This window comes from Pyrgilauda ruficollis, unplaced genomic scaffold (assembly GCF_017590135.1).
Source record: "Pyrgilauda ruficollis isolate IOZ18807 unplaced genomic scaffold, ASM1759013v1 scaffold54, whole genome shotgun sequence".
Lineage (NCBI taxonomy): Eukaryota > Metazoa > Chordata > Aves > Passeriformes > Passeridae > Pyrgilauda > Pyrgilauda ruficollis.
The window spans coordinates 8,236,270-8,255,844 of NW_024527044.1; the positions used below are offsets into that span (position 1 = coordinate 8,236,270).

General features: G+C 41.3%; 1 protein-coding gene across 1 annotated transcript in view; it reads right to left on the bottom strand.

Annotated features, from left to right (window-relative positions):
- The window catches only part of MSRA (methionine sulfoxide reductase A), a 229,614-nt gene that overhangs the window by 90,051 nt on the left and 119,988 nt on the right, over window positions 1-19,575 (bottom strand). Inside the window, exon 4 of the mRNA XM_041480984.1 lies at window positions 6,485-6,589. Coding sequence (XP_041336918.1) covers window positions 6,485-6,589 — 105 coding nt within the window. The remainder of the gene's footprint in view (window positions 1-6,484; window positions 6,590-19,575) is intronic.

Sequence of the window (19,575 nt, forward strand, 5' to 3'; positions counted from 1 at the left end):
ACTCTTGAGTGTCCAGCCCTGCAGAAACCACCTCACATTTATCTTTATTGTGTCCTGGCACATCGATTTCCATGGCTTTTGTTAATTTATCAACACAGGGCTGTGCTTTATTCGCTTCCTTCAAGAGCCTCCCAGCAATGTCTGTACCACTGATTTAATTAGCATCCTCTTCACTGTATCCTCCGAGTCATTAATGAAAATATTGAGGAGTATTGGACCAAGAATGGATCCCTGAGGGGCTGGTAATTCTATTTTGAATATATTTAATATGCCTGGTGACAATAGATTTTGTATTTCTACTGGTTTTTGTTACACCTTGTAATAATGCTGAGACCATCAAGGCTCTTAATAACGTTTGAAATACATGACAAAGGTGCTTTAATCTGAGACTCACAAATCTCACTCAAATTATAAAGGGAAGCGAGTTACAAAAATGTAAAGGCAAAACATAAAAATGGTTACATTTTACAGGGAGAGATTATTTTTTTTCCCTTTAATCTCCAAATGGAGTTCCAGGCCTGCAGCAGAATACCAAATGTTGGTTTAGGGTGGCTGCAGCGTTTTTTATGTGTACAGCTGTTCTTCCACTGGTATAAGTAGACACATCTGCTCATTAGCAACACAATGTCATTTCTAGTGTCTAATTTTAATTATTTGCAGATGATAGATTCCTTATGCAATGTCTAAAAAAAGTACAGGCCTTCAAAGCTGGGGAGAAATAAATATCCCCTCTGCAAGCAAACTGGGTCAGCACAACGAAAAGCAGATATTAATCTGGAGAATTCCTGTATCAGCACCAAGGCTAAATGCCAGCGTGTTTGGAAGGTCACAGGGAGGAGAAATGGCTCCTACATTTCTTCTTTATCATGGATACACAAGACATATGGACTGAGAGATGCTCTGAACAAGTCTGGCAGGTGATGGGTTTGTTGTAGGACAGATGGTCCTCAACTGCTGGAAAAACATCAGCCCTGCTTACATTTCCTGCACAAACACAGGCAAGATAAGGACTTGTCCCTGACAGGAAAGGGGGAATGAGATGCCCTACAATTACTTTGGTTCTCTGGGTATTCCCAAAGGATCAACAAGGCTGGAGAGGAAATTCCAGCAGCCCCTGAGCAACCATGGCCACAGGTTTGTCCTTCACCCTGTGGTCAGAGTGACCAAAACTGTGGAGTGCTGGCTTCCTCTCTGCCACTAACTCAAAAATCCAAACAGGAAGGCAGAAGGAATGAAAAATGATGGGATTTGTGGACAACAGGCACTCACCACAAGGAATTGTAGCTGTACCAGAGTTGTTTCCTGTGGGCTGGGAATGATTGGGTACTTTTGAGGAATGTGGGGAGCAGAACTACCCAAACAAGCATCTGGTTTGGACTGTGCTGTAGAAAAAAAACAGAGCTGAAGGAGACAAGTGGATTTTTCATTTCTCCCAAACACATTTTCACAGAATCACAGAATGGTCTGAGTTCAACAGGACCTTAAAGATTATCTTGTTCTACCTCTTGCCATGGATTGGGACATTTTCCACTAGACCAGGCTGCTCTAAAAAGAAATTAGTTTTGTTGTCTGCTTGACTTTTGTACAGACCATGAAAGCAAGAAGGAGCCTTTCTTTAAAGTCACCTTGAACTGGCTGAAATCCCTGACAGATAAAGGACTTCACCCACACACAGGTCAGGAGAATTTCAAGATTAAAGCCCTTTACAGGACTCACATTTGCACCATGCCAAACACTCTTCTCTGGTATCAGATTGATTTTTCCAAAGGTCTGGAGAAATAGTTTCTGACACCCCACAAAGAGCAGCCAAACTTCCTGATCTGATCTAACATGACACATCCCTCCCCAACCAGGAGCACAGCAGGGTTTGGAATTGGCACAGGCACTGCAGGTCAGTGCTGATGCCAGAAGGGTGATCCCACCAGCATTCCTGCTCCTGGCAATTTAAATCCTGGCTGGAAACCACGTTTCACTTCCATTCATGCAGGGTTAATTTTCAGCCTGAGCAGAGAACTTTGTGATTGCCAGAGTCAACACAAACAAAGAGCTTGTATCTGGCTGAAAGGTCAAGGAGAGAGGAGAAAATCACCATTTTCCATAACAGAGAGGTCAAATATTACTTTACAGAAATTGTGACACTGCAGAAGAGGCACAAAACTGATGGGCTGAAAGTCCAAGTACCTCTGTATAGGCAGCAAGCAGGTGCCAGCAGCACCACGGTCAGGGTGCAACTTCAAGGAGACAGTCAGTCTTACAATCTAAAAAAATCTGGAAAGCTCTGAAGATGACCCCATTAAAAAACCAGGCAATACAGACTTTGCCCTGCACCTCTGCAAACGTTAAAAAATAAAATTATCTACAAAGATTTTTTTGCAGTATTTTTGGCATATCCCATTCAGCCCTCTTTTCTGTATCAATGACAAAGAAACAACATCTCGAGCCCATACAGAGCCATCCAGAGCAATCCTCTTATGGATCAGATCATCCCTGGGAGAGCAGGAAGGCTGAGCAGGGCACTGGAGGCTGAGCAGAGATGACAGCCATATGCCACTTGGCAGAAGTCAGGGGGTTGTTTGTTGCTTTTTCAGTCTCCCAATTCTAATGAATTATAAAACAGAGCCTAAATTAACAGTCAGGAGGACTTTGTCAGGGCCCCACACTTTGGAGATGCTCATCGGGGAGGATCTCTTTCAACTGTTTGATTTGATCAAAGGTTCCTGTTTTTCAATTGACTTCTGCGCACTCCAGAGCTTCCCTAAACAAGAGCCAGGCTCCTTCCCAGGGACAATTTGAATCCCAGTGAGGTGTCAGTCTCTTCTAAAGGACAACTGCTTGGAAAGCAGGAGTTTTTGAATATTAATACACTCATACAATGATGAAGGATGGGACTGGCAGTCTGTACTCTTCAGCAACTTGGTACCAGCTAAAGCAATACTGAAAGGTCTTAATTTGCCACAGAATGTACACATTTGATATTTAATGACATCAGAACAATGAGACAAGTCCATTATCTGTGCTGGGGGTAGAAGAGGTGAAATGGTGTTACCCCAAATTGTGAGAAAAGACAAAACACACTGAGCTTCAGTATTTTTGAATGAGAGCTGTACTCAAGAAGTTCAGCACTTGCTGTATGAGACACTGGATTCACCCAAAGATTGTGCTGAATTTCATAAACAAGAAATCTTCCCATTTACCTTCTTAGTCAAAATCTTCTCATTGGCAGACGGGGTCCTGCATTCCCACAAGGCTGCCAGAATAAAACTCACCGTGTGCACACAGCTCAGCCACAAAGGAGAAAAACATTGCAGGTCAGAGCTCAAAACTCTCTCTTCTAGTGTCTACATAAAGCCACATTTCCCACAGCCAGCTAAAAATACGGAATAGGTACAAATCAAGGCAAAGAAACAATCCCAACTTAGAGACCTTTTACCATGCCCACCTTACAAAACAGAAATTTGACATTGGGACCTTGTGGTTCAGGTTTTTTTCAAATCCAGAAATATGAATGGGGTGTGAAAAGCTTTGCAAAATTCTTGGACTGAGATTAGAACAATATCACAGAATCACAGAATCATTTAGGTTGAAAAAGACCTCCGAGACCTCCAAGCTTAAGTCCAATCTCCACCTTGTCACCAGCCCAGAGCACTGAGTGCCACGTCCAGTTCCAGTGTTCCTTGGGCACTTCCAGGGATGGGGACTCCAACAGGAAGGAGACAGCCCCTTCCAAAGTTTGACAGCCACTTCCATGAAGAAATTCCTCCTGGTGTCCAACCTCCCCTGGTGCAGCATTAAGGAACCACAAAAATACCCAGGTAAACCAAGCCGTGCAAGGCTGGGGCATGCGAAGTCTTCTGAGAACAATTCCATCTTTTCCAGGGGTAAAGTGATGCTCTCACTTTTGGCAAATTATTATGGAAGAACCACGTGGAAATTCTGTTGATCCAAGCTTCAGTGAAGGTTTGGGAGAGTTTCCACCAAGCATTGCCATGCCACACAGATGCCTGAGACAGTTGTGAAGGATTCGGGTGTCTCCATGGCTCGGTGTCACATGGAGACAGGAGCTCATTCCCAGAAGGAATTCAGCCACATTAGCATGGCCTCCTGCCTGGGCTAATTAGGTGATGCTTCCCAGCTGCCAGAAATCCAAGAGTGAATCACACATCTGCCACATCCAGCCTTCTTCTGCAAGCACAGACTGGAACAGTGCTGAACCCCAGTTGTATGAGGATATAAAGACATAATGTCATGATTTTACTTTGGTTTAGAGCCAGAAGGAATCAGAAATTCAGCTGATGAGTTTATCTGACCTGTTTTCACAACTACTACACTTCATCCAAATATCAGTGTGCCCAGATAATGAACTTCAGTCATCCTAAAACCCTGAAGTCCTTCAGGCATTTCCCTCTCTCAGTAGGCCACATGCTGAGCCCAACCACTGCCAAAGTCAAGAATACAGACATGGCAAAAGACTGATTAGGTGGGTGTTGTCCAAATTATTTCAGCAGAAATCCATTCCTCATACCTGGAAGATGAAGAATCATAAATTCCTGTCCATCATTCTCATCTCTGGTAATCAGGATGAATCCAATCATATGAGTACAACAAGTGGACCAATTGTCCTGATGTATCAAAACAACCAGCCCATAAGAGCCATAAAGATCACCTTGTTCCAGCCCCCTGCCATAGGAAGGGATCTTTCTCAATGCAGAGCTCCAGGTTTTTTCAGGAATTGTGCAGATGAATTATCCTGAACACAGCTCTAAAGGAGGGGGTTGGAAAGGGAAGCTCATAAATCATCAGCATGGGCCACTGCATTCGACAAATTCACAGTATTCCTTCTCCTGACTGGAATCAAGCCCCTCTTTTAAAATGATGGATTATCCCATCCGAAAGACTCAAAAGGACAGTGATGGAAAAAAATTCCAATGCTTAATTACACTGAGGGATGTGAAGCTGCTTCATCCCACAGCGGAGCTTTCCAAACTTCAGCTCCCAGCTACTGCGGCTTGTTCTGGTTGGTCAGGGTCAGGTGCTCAAACTGGCACAAGGCACCTGCAAGGATGACTTGATGATACAATCACAGAATATCCTGAGTGGGAAGGGACCCACAAGGATCATTGATCCAATTCCTTGGGGTCTCCCAGGACACCCCAACAATCCCACCCTGTCCCTGAGGGCGTTGTCCAAATGCTCCTGGAGCTCTGGCAGCCGTGACCATTCCCTGGGGAGCTGTTCCAGTGCCCAGCCACCCTCTAAAAGAAGAACATTTTCCTGATATCCAACCTACCCTGCCATGACATGGTGTTCTCCCTCTTTCATGTGTCTATTCCCAGCACTGGGGCGGTTTTCTGGGCTCTATATCCTTTTTTTGTCCCTCTTCAAATCCCCAGCAATATTTCCACAGATCCCTGGGATGGCAACAGAGGAACTGCACCAAATGTTCTGATTTCCTGGCCCTGCAGACAGAAAATTCCTGACTCAAGCCCTTTCCATACAGGCAGAAGCTGCAATAACCACTTTGGGCTCAGTGGAAGACACTTATCCACAATAGTCCCTGGATCCCTCTTTGAGTTTCTCTTTCCTGGGATGGCATCACATTTTGGAGGTATCATCTGCAATTTTTTTGTTCCCAGATGCGGTAACAAGTGGCATAATTACGATGGCTGTTCAAATATTGAAATGAGTTACTTGTGTGCAGCGTTTCTGGGAAATGGGAGAAGGGATGAGGTTTATTGGAACTCTATAAACATGCAAAATGTTTTCTGCACACAGTTTCCCATTTCTGTTTGCACAGATGTGGGTCGTGTCAGCACAAAACCCCTGCCAAGAAGGATAAATTAAATCCAAAGGTTTGGATAAGGCAGATAGGTAGAATGATCCATTGGTGTCTCTGCACAACATCTCTAAGCCCTTTTTGCTCCCTTTTTCTAATCATAAAATATACTCAGTACTGTTGAAAAATGTAAAATCCCAAGCTGTGATGAAGGATAAAGGGCCTGGGTAGAAATGAAATAAAATAAAATAAAATAAAATTCAAAAAAACTAAAATAAGGTAAAATAAAATAAAATAAAATAAAATAAAATAAAATAAAATAAATTTTTAAAAAACAAAATACAGCAAAATAAAATAAAATTTAAAATGCAAGGTAAAATAAAATAATAGAAATTTTGAAATTGCAAAGAAATACAGTCTAATTGAAAGGACAAAATTGTCATAATCAAAGTTGAAGAGAATTTTCCATTGTCTCCTGTGCCACTCTGTGGGAATTTTCCCAGCCCAGGCAGCTGTAAGGGAGGAGGGGCACTCAGAGCTTCTGTGCTCCCATTCTCCCTCTCCCTCTCTTTCTCTGTCAATAAATGTCTGCAATCATATTCCTGAGCTCCAGTGTGATTTCAAGGTTCATCTCTTCCATGCAGCTCAAACACTAATTATCCCAGCTGTAATTAGTAAGATAATTAAATACTGGCTCGCTCATCACTCTACCTTGTGTTGGGTCATGATTCTCCCAGAAGACCTTGAGCAGTTGCTCAAAGCTGATGTTTTGTGGCTCAAACACCACCCGGACGGCCTCGGTGTGCCCAGTTCTGCCTGAAAATTCAAAATAAAATCAGATTTTAGCATTGACAATTAGCCAGGCCACACTCAGGGTTTCGTCTCTGCGATTCCAAGCACAGTCCTTTGGTTTTGTTTCATGTTTTCCTAAAAATACTTTGATTTAGCACCATTTTTACCTGAGCTTTTTTGCACAATGTTTTATATTTATGTCAACTCTACTAAATCTATTTGTTCAGACAGGGCCATCGTGAAATAAACCATGCAGAGAGACGAGAAGAGAAAACAGTGATGATATTACAGCAGTTTTTTAGCTTAAAGGAGAAAAAATTAATAATTCTAGCAAATATATAAGTGAAAACTACCAAAATATTTGAAATATTCCAAATAGAGCATTAGAATATGAAAACTTCTATGTCTAAGCTGTCTTGACTGGGTTTGTTTCCGTGGAGAAATGGATAATATAATTGATTATTAAATAATTATCATTACTATAAAATATCAATAATATTGATTATGATGATAAAAACAAATGTCAAGGGTGTGTTTACACACGATCATACAAATAATTCCAAACTGTTTCACAATATCCCAGGAACAAAAGTGTCAAAGCCTGGCTGAACAAATTTTATGACAGCAGAAATGCAAGGAAGATTAGCAGATGTTACAGCACTTACAAAAATATTATTCCTATTTTTCAGTTACACTTTGGATATTTTTTTTTCATTTCTGACTTGTTTGTGACTCACAGTATTATTGAAAAATCCAGCTTCTAAAGGATCTGGCCACACAATTCATTTAAATTTTAATTAATAGTGATATTGATGAGTACTCAGACTTCTCAGGTGACAGTCCACTGCACAAAGTGCATTTTATGTTTTATATATGTTTTATATTTTATAATTTAAAAATTAGACGTTTGTTGTCATTACCTATTCATGAATGGGGGAAAAAATCCCATCCTTCAATTAAATCATAATATGCAAATATCAAAAGAATAAACTGGATCTGCCTTTTGTTGGGGACATATTAAGCTCCTTGATCACATTAGGAAGGTTTTTATTTAATTTATGCCAGATTTATTCCAGATTTATTCCACTGATTTAAACAGAATCAAGGAATTCCACACAGGCTGAATCCGGCCCAGTGCTGGCTCCTGAATGAGCTGTCACCAAAAAAGAAAAATCAGATTTTGTGAGTAACTGAGGACGGTTCAGTAAAGGCATGAGGAGAAATTTGAATTTTAATAAAAAACAGAAATAAAAAGGATGCTGGGAAATACTAAAGAGCCACGATAGGGCAAAGTGTGACACTGATTTTATCAGTTAATGGGGCACCTGAAACAAAACCTAAACAAGGCACAGAGGCCTGGGCCAGACGATAAAAGGGATCTGAAAGACTGGGATTAAATTTAGTCTGGAATGCAGAGGAGTAAAGGAGGACACATCTGGGATATCTGAAGCCTAGATTTTATAAAATCAAATTGCTCCCTATCTCAATGTGTCAAAAATCTGCCCAGTGAGATTAAAAGAGAATATCCAGGTTTCCTGGGAGCTGGAGTGAAGCCAGGTCCCCCTGTCCTGCAGGATGTCCCCAACTGTGACCCAATTCCTCTCTGCCTTTTACAGTCCAGGGAAGCATCTCATTACCTGAAGCCAAATTCGGATGGTGGGAAGCAGGATCACCCATTCAGCAGAATAAAAATACAAGTTAGAGCTAACTGACTTAATAATTAAGTGAAATGGTCTTCAACAAGAAACAACAGCCAGCTTAGGTCAGAGATGGAATTTATTCCAGATATCGTGGTTGGATGTCATTGATCAGCAAAAACAATTAATTTGGTGGTGCCCAAATTGGGACTTTTGCTGTAGTTAGAGGAAAAAAAGGAGAGACCACGACCAGGGGCGTGTCCAACTTGCCCAAGCCAACATTGTTTTCGTTAGTCACGCAGGCAGAGGGCGGGCATGGAACATCTCTGTGGGCGTGGCACAGCAGTTTGAGTGGTAAAGAGGGGCGTGGCACATCTCTGTGGGTGTGGCACAGCAATTTGAGAGGTAAACAAGGGCGTGGCACTTCTTAGTGGGTGTGGTACAGCAGTTTGAGTGGTAAAGAGGGGTGTGGCACATCTCTGTGGGCGTGGCACAGCAGTTTGAGCGGTAAACAGGGGCGTGGCACATCTCTGTGGGCGTGGCACAGCAATTTGAGTGGTAAAGAGGGGCGTGGCACATCTCTGTGGGTGTGGCACAGCAATTTGAGAGGTAAACAAGGGCATGGCACATCTCTGGGGGTGTGGCACAGCAATTTGAGAGGTAAACAGGGGCGTGGCACATCTCTGTGGGCGTGGCACAGCAATTTGAGTGGTAAAGAGGGGCGTGGCACATCTCTGTGGGCGTGGCACAGCAATTTGAGTGGTAAAGAGGGGCGTGGCACATCTCTGTGGGCGTGGCACAGCAATTTGAGTGGTAAAGAGGGGCGTGGCACATCTCTGTGGGCGTGGCACAGCAATTTGAGTGGTAAAGAGGGGAGTGGCACTTCTCTGTGGGTGTGGCACAGCCATTTGCACAGCTGTTTGCACAGGCAGGGTTGTAGGTTTCCACCTGCTAGTGGAGTTTTTATTGTGTTGTTTGTTGGGTTTTTGTCAGTTGATTGGTTTTGGGTTTTGTTGGGTTTCTTTTTTTTTTGTTGTTAGTGATGGTTTTTACAAGATCAAAACCTGCAGTTAGTGAAAGTGTATGTAGCCAGATAGAACCCCCCAAAAAGGATGTGTCCAGAGCCCTTCCTGTGCAGAGTGTTTGAGTTTATCAGTGGTGCCAGGGGGCATTCCAGAAGAAGCCTGCCTGTGGGGTGAACAGGAGAACGATCTCCTCTCTCTGGTGGCCAAGCTTAGGGAGGAAGTGGAAAGGCTAAGGAGTATTATGGAAAGTGAAAGGGAAGTAGATTGGTGGGGTTCTGCCCTTCCATCCTTGAGGGAGTCAGAACACTCCCACTCCTCCCACTGTCAACAGGAGGACACACCTGGTGGATAAAGGGGAGTGGAAATGGGTCCCACTCCACTCAAGGAGGTAACAAAAATTCCTCCCAATCCCCATCACTTTCAGAATAAGTAAGAGGCCCTGGATGAGGAGAGTCAGCCAGATGATGTAGAAGAAAATCATCTGCCCAGGGAGCCTCCCAATTATGATTCATCTGGTGGATCACCACTTTTGACATCAAAAAGGAAAGAAGGGTAGTCGTGGTGGGTGACTCCCTTCTGAGGGGAACAGAGGGCCCCATATATCGACCAGACCCACCCCACAGAGAGGTCTGCTGCCTCCCTGGGGCCTGGGTACGGGATATCACTGAGACACTGCCTGGGCTGATTCAGCCCTCTGATTATTACCCACTGCTGATACTGCAGGCTGGCAGTGATGAGATTAAAAAGAGGAACATCAGGGCAGTTAAAAGGGACTTTAAAGCACTGGGTCAACTGGTCGATAGGGCAGGAGCGCAGGTAGTGTTCTGCTCTCTTTGGTGGCAGAGAAAAACTATGAAAGGAATAGCAGAGCCCACATTATCAAAAAGTGGCTCAAGGGTGGGTGTTATCAGCAGAATTCTGGCTTCTTTGATCATGGGGCAACTTTTCCAGAACCAGCAGAATTTTGGCTTCTTTGATCATGGGGCAACTTTTCCAGAACCTGGCCTGCTGGAACGGGATGGGCTTCACTTCTCTGTTAAGAGCAGAATGGTTTTAGCTCAAGAACTGGCAGTACTCATTGAGAGGACTTTAAACTAGGTTTGAAGGGGGAAGGGGATGCAGCTGGGCTGTCTGGAAGCAGGCCCAAGGTGGTAAGCCTGAGTTAGGGTGAAACCAGTAACCAAAGCAGTGGTGGAGTCTCCATTCCTGGATGTGTTTAAAAAAAAAGACTGGATATGTCACTTGGTGCCATGGCTTACTTGAGGTGTTAAGGCATGGATTGGACTCAATGATCTTGAAGGTCTCTTCCAACCTAGTGCTTCTGTGTGCAATTGTACAATTAAAATCAGATTAAAGAGTGACTTCTGACTTCAGTATTTTCATTTTTTGTAAGCCAACATGAAGCTTATGAAAGGTTTTTATCACTATGGAGCAAATTACTGGCCTAAAATGAACAGGTTTAGACCAAGGAAAGTTTCCTAAAGAACTTAAAAACAACAGAGGCATTACCTTTCCTCCTGACTGAAACAGCAATTACACCTTGTCAACACTGCCTGCTCCTGCTAATCCAGAAGTTCAAAGGATCAGCCTCCTTTTTTTCCCAGAATAAGGAAATAATGGTGCTCCTCTGAGAACTATAGCCTGACCTCATGAAAAATATCCTCAGATGTGTAGCTAAGAGACTGTTAGAATAGATTTAAAATCAATATTCACCCTCAGGGGAAAAGAAAGGAAGTAATGCTGCTGGTCCTACCAGATTCACATCTCATTTTCCTCAAAGCCTTTCCACAATACAGTGGATTTTCTTTCTGCTGTGGCTATTCCTAAAAACAATCTTGGCATTGGTGACTTTTTGCATTAGGCTTGAGTCTGACTATGAAAACAGAATAATCCCATTTTGTTCGTGTCTCACACACTTGGTAAATCCAATGCCAAAATAACACAGCATCAACCCAGGTCACTACTCCTCTGTATGGTGAGAAAAACAATTGAAATATTTCTAATCAAACCTTTTTTTTGTAAGAGTTCTTAAAATGGAGAGGCAGCAATCAAAGAGAAACAATAAGCCCACTTGTTCTCCAAAAACCCGCGTGTCTTTAACATTCAACAGCCTGACACTGAGGAGCTGCAAGGATTTCAAATGATGTGAGTGGGAGATGTGATTCTCTCAGTGACATCCAGCTCTTCACCTTAGTGCCTCCTTCAGAATTCCTCCTGAAATGTCCACTTATATTGTCAGAGAGTCACAGTGTCCTCAGTTCACCCACTGCTTTTAATTAGCAGATCTTTAATATCCCACAGCAAAAGTTTGAATGAGTATGAACACTTCTAGAACCCTCAATGTCTGGATGACATTTTTTAAATAATTTATGGAATTATAAATATGATTCTAAGTGCTGTTCACTGTGCAAACAGAAACTCTATTTATTGGAGCCGATATCAGATTTCCAGTGCTGGCGCTCAGTTCCTTCAGCTCTGGAAGGGTTTTAACCATTGAAGAACCTCCCTGCAGAAGGGAAGACTTTATTACACCGAGGCAGGGAGGGCTGAGTGCCAAGAGCAGATTGTCTGTTTATCCTGGATCCATTTCCCACTTAGAAAACACGGCCGCTCCCGGAGGATTAACTCCAGCGAGCTCGTTCAGTGGGGATTGCAACCCTGGCAAAAACGTCCCCCCGGCAAAGACCGGGAGAAAAAGACGTCTGAGTGACACATTTTCAATTCCTTTTCTTCCTAAGAGCATTTAGACTCTCACCTTCTTAATCATGTCCCAGGTGAGTGCCCAAGCCGAGGGATTAGGGAAGAGAATTCATTCTTTTTAACTGGCTGCATCCAGGGAGTGTTTAATTATCTCCAGTAAAGTGGAGCAGCTTCCTAGGGCTGGCTGGAGAGCTCCTCACCTGGGAGTGTCCCAGCAGCCACGTGGGCTTCACCTCCACCTGGCCCTGCCTCAGGTGAATTAAATTCTACAGAGCAAAAATTCCAAAACTACTCCCTCCTGCCTTGATTCTGCAATAAAAAAGGACCTGGCTCTTTTGAGAAATAAGGTCCTGACTCCAGTAAATCACAGAATCTCACAATAGTTTGGGTTAGAAGGGAGCACAAAGATCGTTTTGTTCCATTTATTTGTACTCAAGTCTATTTAACAGCTCTTCATCACAAGAATGGCCCAGAGTCTGAGGAACAACTTATCCATTACAGCTCCCGCTCCCAGTGTATTCCATAAAGAGCAGATAATGACTTCTCACACATTTTCAAAGAGTTCTCAGAAAATAACTCTCTCTTTTCTCACCTCTTCCAGGAATCTCTGAACTGCCCCTGTGCTTGTCACACCAACAACACAACCTCCTTGGGATCCCAGAATGGTTTGGATGGGAAGTGACCTTAAATCTCATCCACTCCCACCCCTGCCGTGGGCAGGGACACCTTCCACTATCCCAGGCTGATCCAAGCCCCATCCAACCTGGCCTTGGACACTTCCAGGGATCCAGGGGCAGCCACAGCTTCTCTGGGCACCCTGTGCCAGGGCCATGATGCCAATGTGGAATGCAAAGAAACACAACCAAACTTCAGCACTCACTGATTTGGGAGTTAAACCAAACTCAGCTATCCAAAGTCACGGCCCAAGTGAAAATGCAAAATACTACCCAAAAAATGGTCATGGGAAGGTCTTTTGAGCATCACTTTCTCCAAACCAGCCTGAGAATTTTTATTAAGTCGTGGTTATTGCTTCGAAAATTTCCAGTGCCTTCCTATTTGTTAAATAAACAAAACAAAAGTTCAGCACTAAAATACTGAGAGCACATTTTGGGTGTCCCCTTCCCTTTAAATTTTTACCTTCAAATCAATGAGGATAAAAAGACTGGAAATAGTCCCAGATTCACAGATTTTTAATAAGGGTCCATTAAAATATTTTTATTTGAATTCCTGCCCAACACTGAAAGAATTTAATGGAACAGACCCTTATTTTGTACTTCTACACTGGCACTAACTTGTGGCTAATTTATTTTACCTCCTTCTTTATATTTTAAACCAATTTAATGACTTTACCAGCATTGAACTTGGAGATAATGCTTGGTTTATTAACCACTGTGAATTTCTGCTTTAGAAAATATCATTCTTTAACTTCTCAGTGTGATCCACACTCTTTTTTTATCCAGTTTTATCAAAACATGTCAATCCTTTCCAGCAAGAAGCCAATTTATCACTATGGACTAGCCAGTCCTGCAGTTCTAAATCAAAATAAATTGTCCATAAATTCTAGAAACTTCCTGAAACTTCTGTCTGGACCACAGAAAATCAAGTACTTTTTAGTACGTACAGAAAGTAGTTCATACAGCAGCTACACTCTGGTGCATCTGCAGAGAAAATGTTATTAAATTTTATTTGGTTTATTAGAGGACAGGTGAATCACCCAGTAAATGAAAATTCATAAAGACAAGAAAATTTGCTGATAAAACAATGAACTGCTCTTTCCAGTGCCTTCTAGAATCACTTCATTTTTTACCCCTTAGGAACAAAACCAAGAGAATAAAATCGTGAGTAAAAAAAATGGAGTTGAACATGCTGTTATTGTTACTTTTTTTCACAGAAATGCTCATATTTTCCAGTAAACTACTTGAATGAAATTAAAAGAGATTGGCAGTTTTCACAAAAAATAAGGTTTTTTTAAAAAAATCTGCCAAACAAAAATACTAAATGAACCTGTTTGTTTTTTTGCAAGTATTTAAAATTTCTGTGGCAGAGCTGCAAAAATTTTTACTATTGTTTGCTAAAATCCTGTCTGTTCTTTAGCAGCAAAATGGGTTTGATAAACAGAGTATTGATTGGTTTTGCTGAACAGAATATCTGGAAGCAAGACCACTGCTATAAACCCTTTTTATTTGTAAAATGGCTGTACATTGAACAGCCGATAAACAGGAGAAAATGAATTATATAAACCTGTAGGAAAAAAAGGAGGTGGCAAAACTTTCCTTGTTCACTGTACTTGATATAGGTTATATTTTTATAGGCGGAACGTCCACAATATAATCCCTTAAAAGGGGATTATTTTAGACTCCCTATAGCCTGGTCCTGTGGACCAGATGCTGTTCCCAGTTGGAATGTTCTCCTAGAAAAGGTTTTCTGGTTTAATTTCAGCCAAGTGAAGGAAAAATGTCGAAGATGGGCTCATAATTAACACCATGGTCCTATGGAATACAAGGTCTTGTCAGCCAGACTCCATTTCATCCTCCCATGAAATTACAAGTCTGGCCGTAATAAATGTGGGATGTAATAGCATGGATGGAACTTAGGCTTTATTAATGAATTTGACTTATTACTTCATGACTGATTAAAAAATTAACACTCCCCCATATCGATAGTGCACATGTTAAGTGGATTAAGAATTGTCTAAATGACATCTCTAAAAAAAAAAATTGTCCAAAGGGAACAAGGTTTGAATGGCAGCATCTTCATCTGTCCTCTGCAGGGACTGCTATAGAGCCTGTTGCTCTTAAAGCCCTTCATCAGGAATTCCAAAGAAATATAAAGTCTCAATTTATAAATTCTGTGGATTACTCAGATGAGGAGCTGATGGGATGGTCCTACAAAGCCATTTCTTGCTGCGCTGGGGCCACTCAATCAAAAATGTATTAAAGAATTCAGAGGTAAAATCTCTGCTGAAGGGAAAAAGTGACACACCTGGTACCTGCAAATGGGGGACAACCTTTGCAGTAAAGGCAAGGGTGGAAATAAACATGGAATTTCATTGCCAGACTGCAATAAAAGGAAATAGGGCCTGAATTGGGATGTCAAAGAGAAAAGAGGTTGTAGGAACAGCTCTGGTGAGATCAACCCTGGCACTAAGAAATCCTGAAAAGTCGTTTCAGTGACAGCCACCAAGTGCCAGATGAATTTACCCTTTCCAAAAGAAACCCCTGGAGATTTGTAACTGAAGGAGATGAGCATGGAAGGGGAAGGGGATGAAAAAGGGGCCTTTGAGAAAGCAATGGAAAGGCAGATCAAGAGTCAGTGGTAGGGATGGAAACCACGGAATTCCAAATGGAAAACAGCGTTTAGATATGGATATGGAAAATGGTCCTTGCTCAGTTGCACCACTGGATCTTGGGTTGCTCCTCTAAACCCATGTCCTATAAAGCACCTCTCCATTTCCTGACATTTTCAAGTCAGATCAGATTTCCTTCTGGGAGAGACACTTCAGTCAAATATCAGCTAAATTTAAAGGAAAAAGTGCTAAGTCTTGATAAAACAGTAACACGAAACATAATGATCTATAATATAAAAATGTCAAACTAAATAATGCAGGGAGCCCTTACCAGCCTAAAAGGCTGGGAATATATGAGTGAATTTTCCCTCTTTCCTTTGTTCATTTGGCTTTAACGAAGCTTTTCTATGCCAAACTCATCTATGCAAAGAATTGGGACTTTTGAGTTATCTTCTTTTCATCATGGTTGATGAGGAAGACTCTGACCCAACTACAAGTTCTATATCATTTTTATATACTGGAGTTGGAATCTTTTAGCTGTGGAGCTGGGAATAGAAAAAAAATCCATATTCTCACATCAAGGAAATTCTCATTTAAAGCCCAAATTTAACCCTTAACTGACACATTCAATGGATGGAGCCTTTACATTCCAATAAATTGCATTCCTGGCAAATGGGTTATGCGAAGGTACTCCCTGGAGGTTGGATGGGGCTTGGAGCCCAGAGAAGCTGTGGCTGCTCCTGGATACCTGGAAGTGTCCAAGGCCAGGCTGGATGGGGCTTGGATCAACCTGGGATAGTGGAAGATGTCCCTGCCCATAGCAGGGGGGTGGCCCTGGATGAGTTTTAAGGTCCCTTCAAACCCAAAGCATTCTGTGATTTTATGCTTAAAATAATCACATTACAAGAAAGATAGAGTGACCAGCAATTTCAGATTCTGTGTTTGGGCAGAGTTCAGTCTTGAACTGCTCGGTTTAGGTTCCTGTTGGATCTTTTGGGCTGAATGAACAGTTTCCTAGGGAAATAATGGAATGGTTTGGGTGGGAAGGGACCTTAAAGTTCATCCAGTTCCACTGCTGCCATGGGCAGGGACACCTTCCACCATCCCAGGCTGCTCCAAGCCCTGTCCAATCTGGCCTTGGACACTTCCAGGGATCCAGGGGCAGCCCCAGCTTCTCTGGGCACCCTGTGCCAGGGCCTCACCACCCTCACAGGGAGCAATTCCTTCCCAAAATCCCATTTAACCCTTCCTCAATAGCCCAAATATTGAGTTTTACCCGTTTGCTTCAACTGTGACTCGTTCTGAAGAAGGCCAATGGAAAATAAGAATTCCCTTTTGGCTGGAAAGGGAGTGATATCCCAGGACACAGCAGGAGCAGAAGACCCAAATCTTCAGAAAAGAATTTTTAAGAGATGATTTATTGCCAAAAATGGGTGGAATGTCCCCAGCCAAAGCAGTAGTGGGGGTCTGCTCTTGTACAGAAAAAGCTTAGATTTAAAAGTCAATAATAAATACACAAGCATCATACCTGGATTTAGTAACCCAGCTTTAATCTATAAAGGGAATTGTTTTCATGTCAATATAACAGAAAACATGATTGATTTTTTTTCCTGAAAACTTTACAGCTTTTAGCTGCCAAGTCTCTGTGCCACCATTATGCAACACAAAGAATTTCCTTAAATAAATGGGTGTAACGGAAAACAAAGAATAATAGGAATGTGAGGAATATGTCATGCACTGAGAAGAGCTTTGAAAGGTGATAAATGGAGGTAAATATAATACCTGGGAACATCTATTCATAGCAAGATGGAGAGTTGGAAAATAATAACTAATCTGGAATTTAAAAAACAAGAAATGAGAGTAAGATATTCTAATATTTAATATTTTCTGTTAAAACTACAAAAATTGTGGTTTCTCCTTGTCTCTCTAGAGTGAATCCAGTAACAGATTACTATGTGGAGGAGATCTCTGATTAAAGGTTTGGTTTCTGAAATGTGACAATTCTGACTCTTTCTGAAGCTGGAAACCACCAAAGAGCTTAGAAAAAATTGTGCAGATCTTAATACCTGAGAACTGTAGACAGAATGCCAAAAAAAAAAAAAAGGATAAATTTTTGTATTTACTCTGAACGCTTCTCCTTCACAGATGATTTTTATTAAACTACTCTGACACTTCTATTATAAACATAAATAAGACTGGGATCATGGTTTCCCTCCTTATTTCCCCAAAACAAATCTGCAAAAAAGCAGTAGAGGCAATCTGGTTTCACCAGAGAACATCAAAGTGCAAAGAGAAGGCAACAGAGCAAAGTTTGTGATGACAAACAAATACTGAGAGGGCAAAAAGGGAGCTGGGATGAAAATTCAGAATTAATTTGCACTAGATAAATACTTCTAAGTCCATCAAAATTAATAAAAGAATTCTAGAAAGTTCTAAAAATACCCAAGCAACTATTTGCTGAAAAAGTCTTTAGGAGAAACTATTAAAGAGATTCAAAAGATAAAATTTTCACAATTTATACATGTAGAACAGCTATAAGACACACAATTAATTAAAATTATATTTAATCATTTCATTTACAGTAGTTTCCCTCAACGAGCTTTAGAAAACCTGCTATTTCTTTTAATTATAAATTACAGTCATTGCTCCTCTTCAAATTATATTCCTGCAAGGTTATTGAATGGGGGGGCTAAAATTTTGCCCAGTAGAGATATTAAAAATTTGGGTAAGGTCAGAAACTGGGAAATCAGGAATTTGCAGTCTTGGGTGTATGGTATCAATGTCTGCAAAGAGCAAAAAAAGAGAGTTCACAAATCACAAAAAGTTACAAAATTGGTTGTCTGGTTGATAAAAAGATACTTAAACCCCTGAAAACTCTGTTAATCAAAAGAGTTTGGAGGCAGAAAATCATCCTGGGAATTCTTTTTTGCTTCAGTTCCTTTACTGTAAGTTTATTTTTCCCAACCACCCTCAAGAAGGTCCCTGCAGGGAGAAGAATTTTGTTCCATGCCCGGCATCATCAGAGGCTCTGTTCCAGAATATCCCATTTCTGACTGGAATTGGAGAGAGAATTCCTCATTCCTGGAATCTGAGCACAAACCCCCACTTAGTGATGAGAAGAATTTTCTTAAGGACTTGTGAGAAATTCACTCCACAAAGCCCATTAACCACAGAACCAGATCAAACACCAGCTGAGAGACTTCTACAGCTGCACGACCCAGGTCTGAGACCAGGTTTAAAAAACAAAGAGGAGTAGATCAATCACTGGCCTTTAATAAATCTTTACAGATATTTCTCCCTTTTTTTTTTTTTTTTTTTTTTGTGGCCAACTTTTTTAGACATTATTAATTCTCAATTTAAATGAATGGCTCTGCAAAGCTTAACCTCAAGAAGTCATGTAAAATGAGTTATTACCATGATTAATTATGCTGGGATATGCCAATAAGAGCAGCCTTTATTTCAGCCACTAATACAATTAATTAAAATTAGTTCCAGTAAACAGTGCAGTGCTCACACAAAACAAAAAGTATTTTTGTTTTTTTTTCTTTTGCTAAAATGTAAATATCATCATTCACATTAGACCAGTAAAACCATTTCCCTCCAGTTTAAGCCTAATGAACATTCATTGCATTTGATTATGCATTATTTCTGTTCAACCAGCCCCAAATCAGGAGTTTTCAACTACAGATAACTTGTATCCTTTTTATATTCCCATTTAAAGGGGATCATTTCAGCAAAGCAAAGAAGGGATTTTTAATTCATGTGAAACCAGTATTCCATTATATTTACTCCTCCAAAAAGGAACGACCAATTTGGATGCCCCAAGAGTATTTAGAAGACAATGAGAAAAAAGCCCTATTGTTTATTTATTTTAAAAACTCAAAACTCAGAGAATTAATATATGGAAATAATGTGGATCACTGTGCTGTCATTTATAGATTTGTACATCCCTAATACTTGGAGAACTCCTTGGAATTTAGGAACAACAACTCTGGCAAAAGGAGAGGCACAAATTTCCTTTCTCACAGCTACCAAGCCTTTGAGATATTTTTTTTTCCTCATGTTGAAATGAACTCTGGTTTTACTGCTTGGAAGATCCTGTGGCCAAAAGCTGAGGTTACATAAATCCGATCTGGAATAAAATGCAATTTTGCAACACTGAGGGAGAAATGTTTGACATTACTTAGAATCTTAGGATATCATGGAATCACAGAAGGGTATGGGTTGGAAGGGAGAATAAAGATTATCTCATTCCAACTCCTGCCATGGGCAGGAACAGCTTCCACTGTCCCAGGATGCTCCAAGCCCTGTCCAACCTGGCTTTAGACACTTCCAGGGATCCAGGGGCAGCCACAGCTTCTC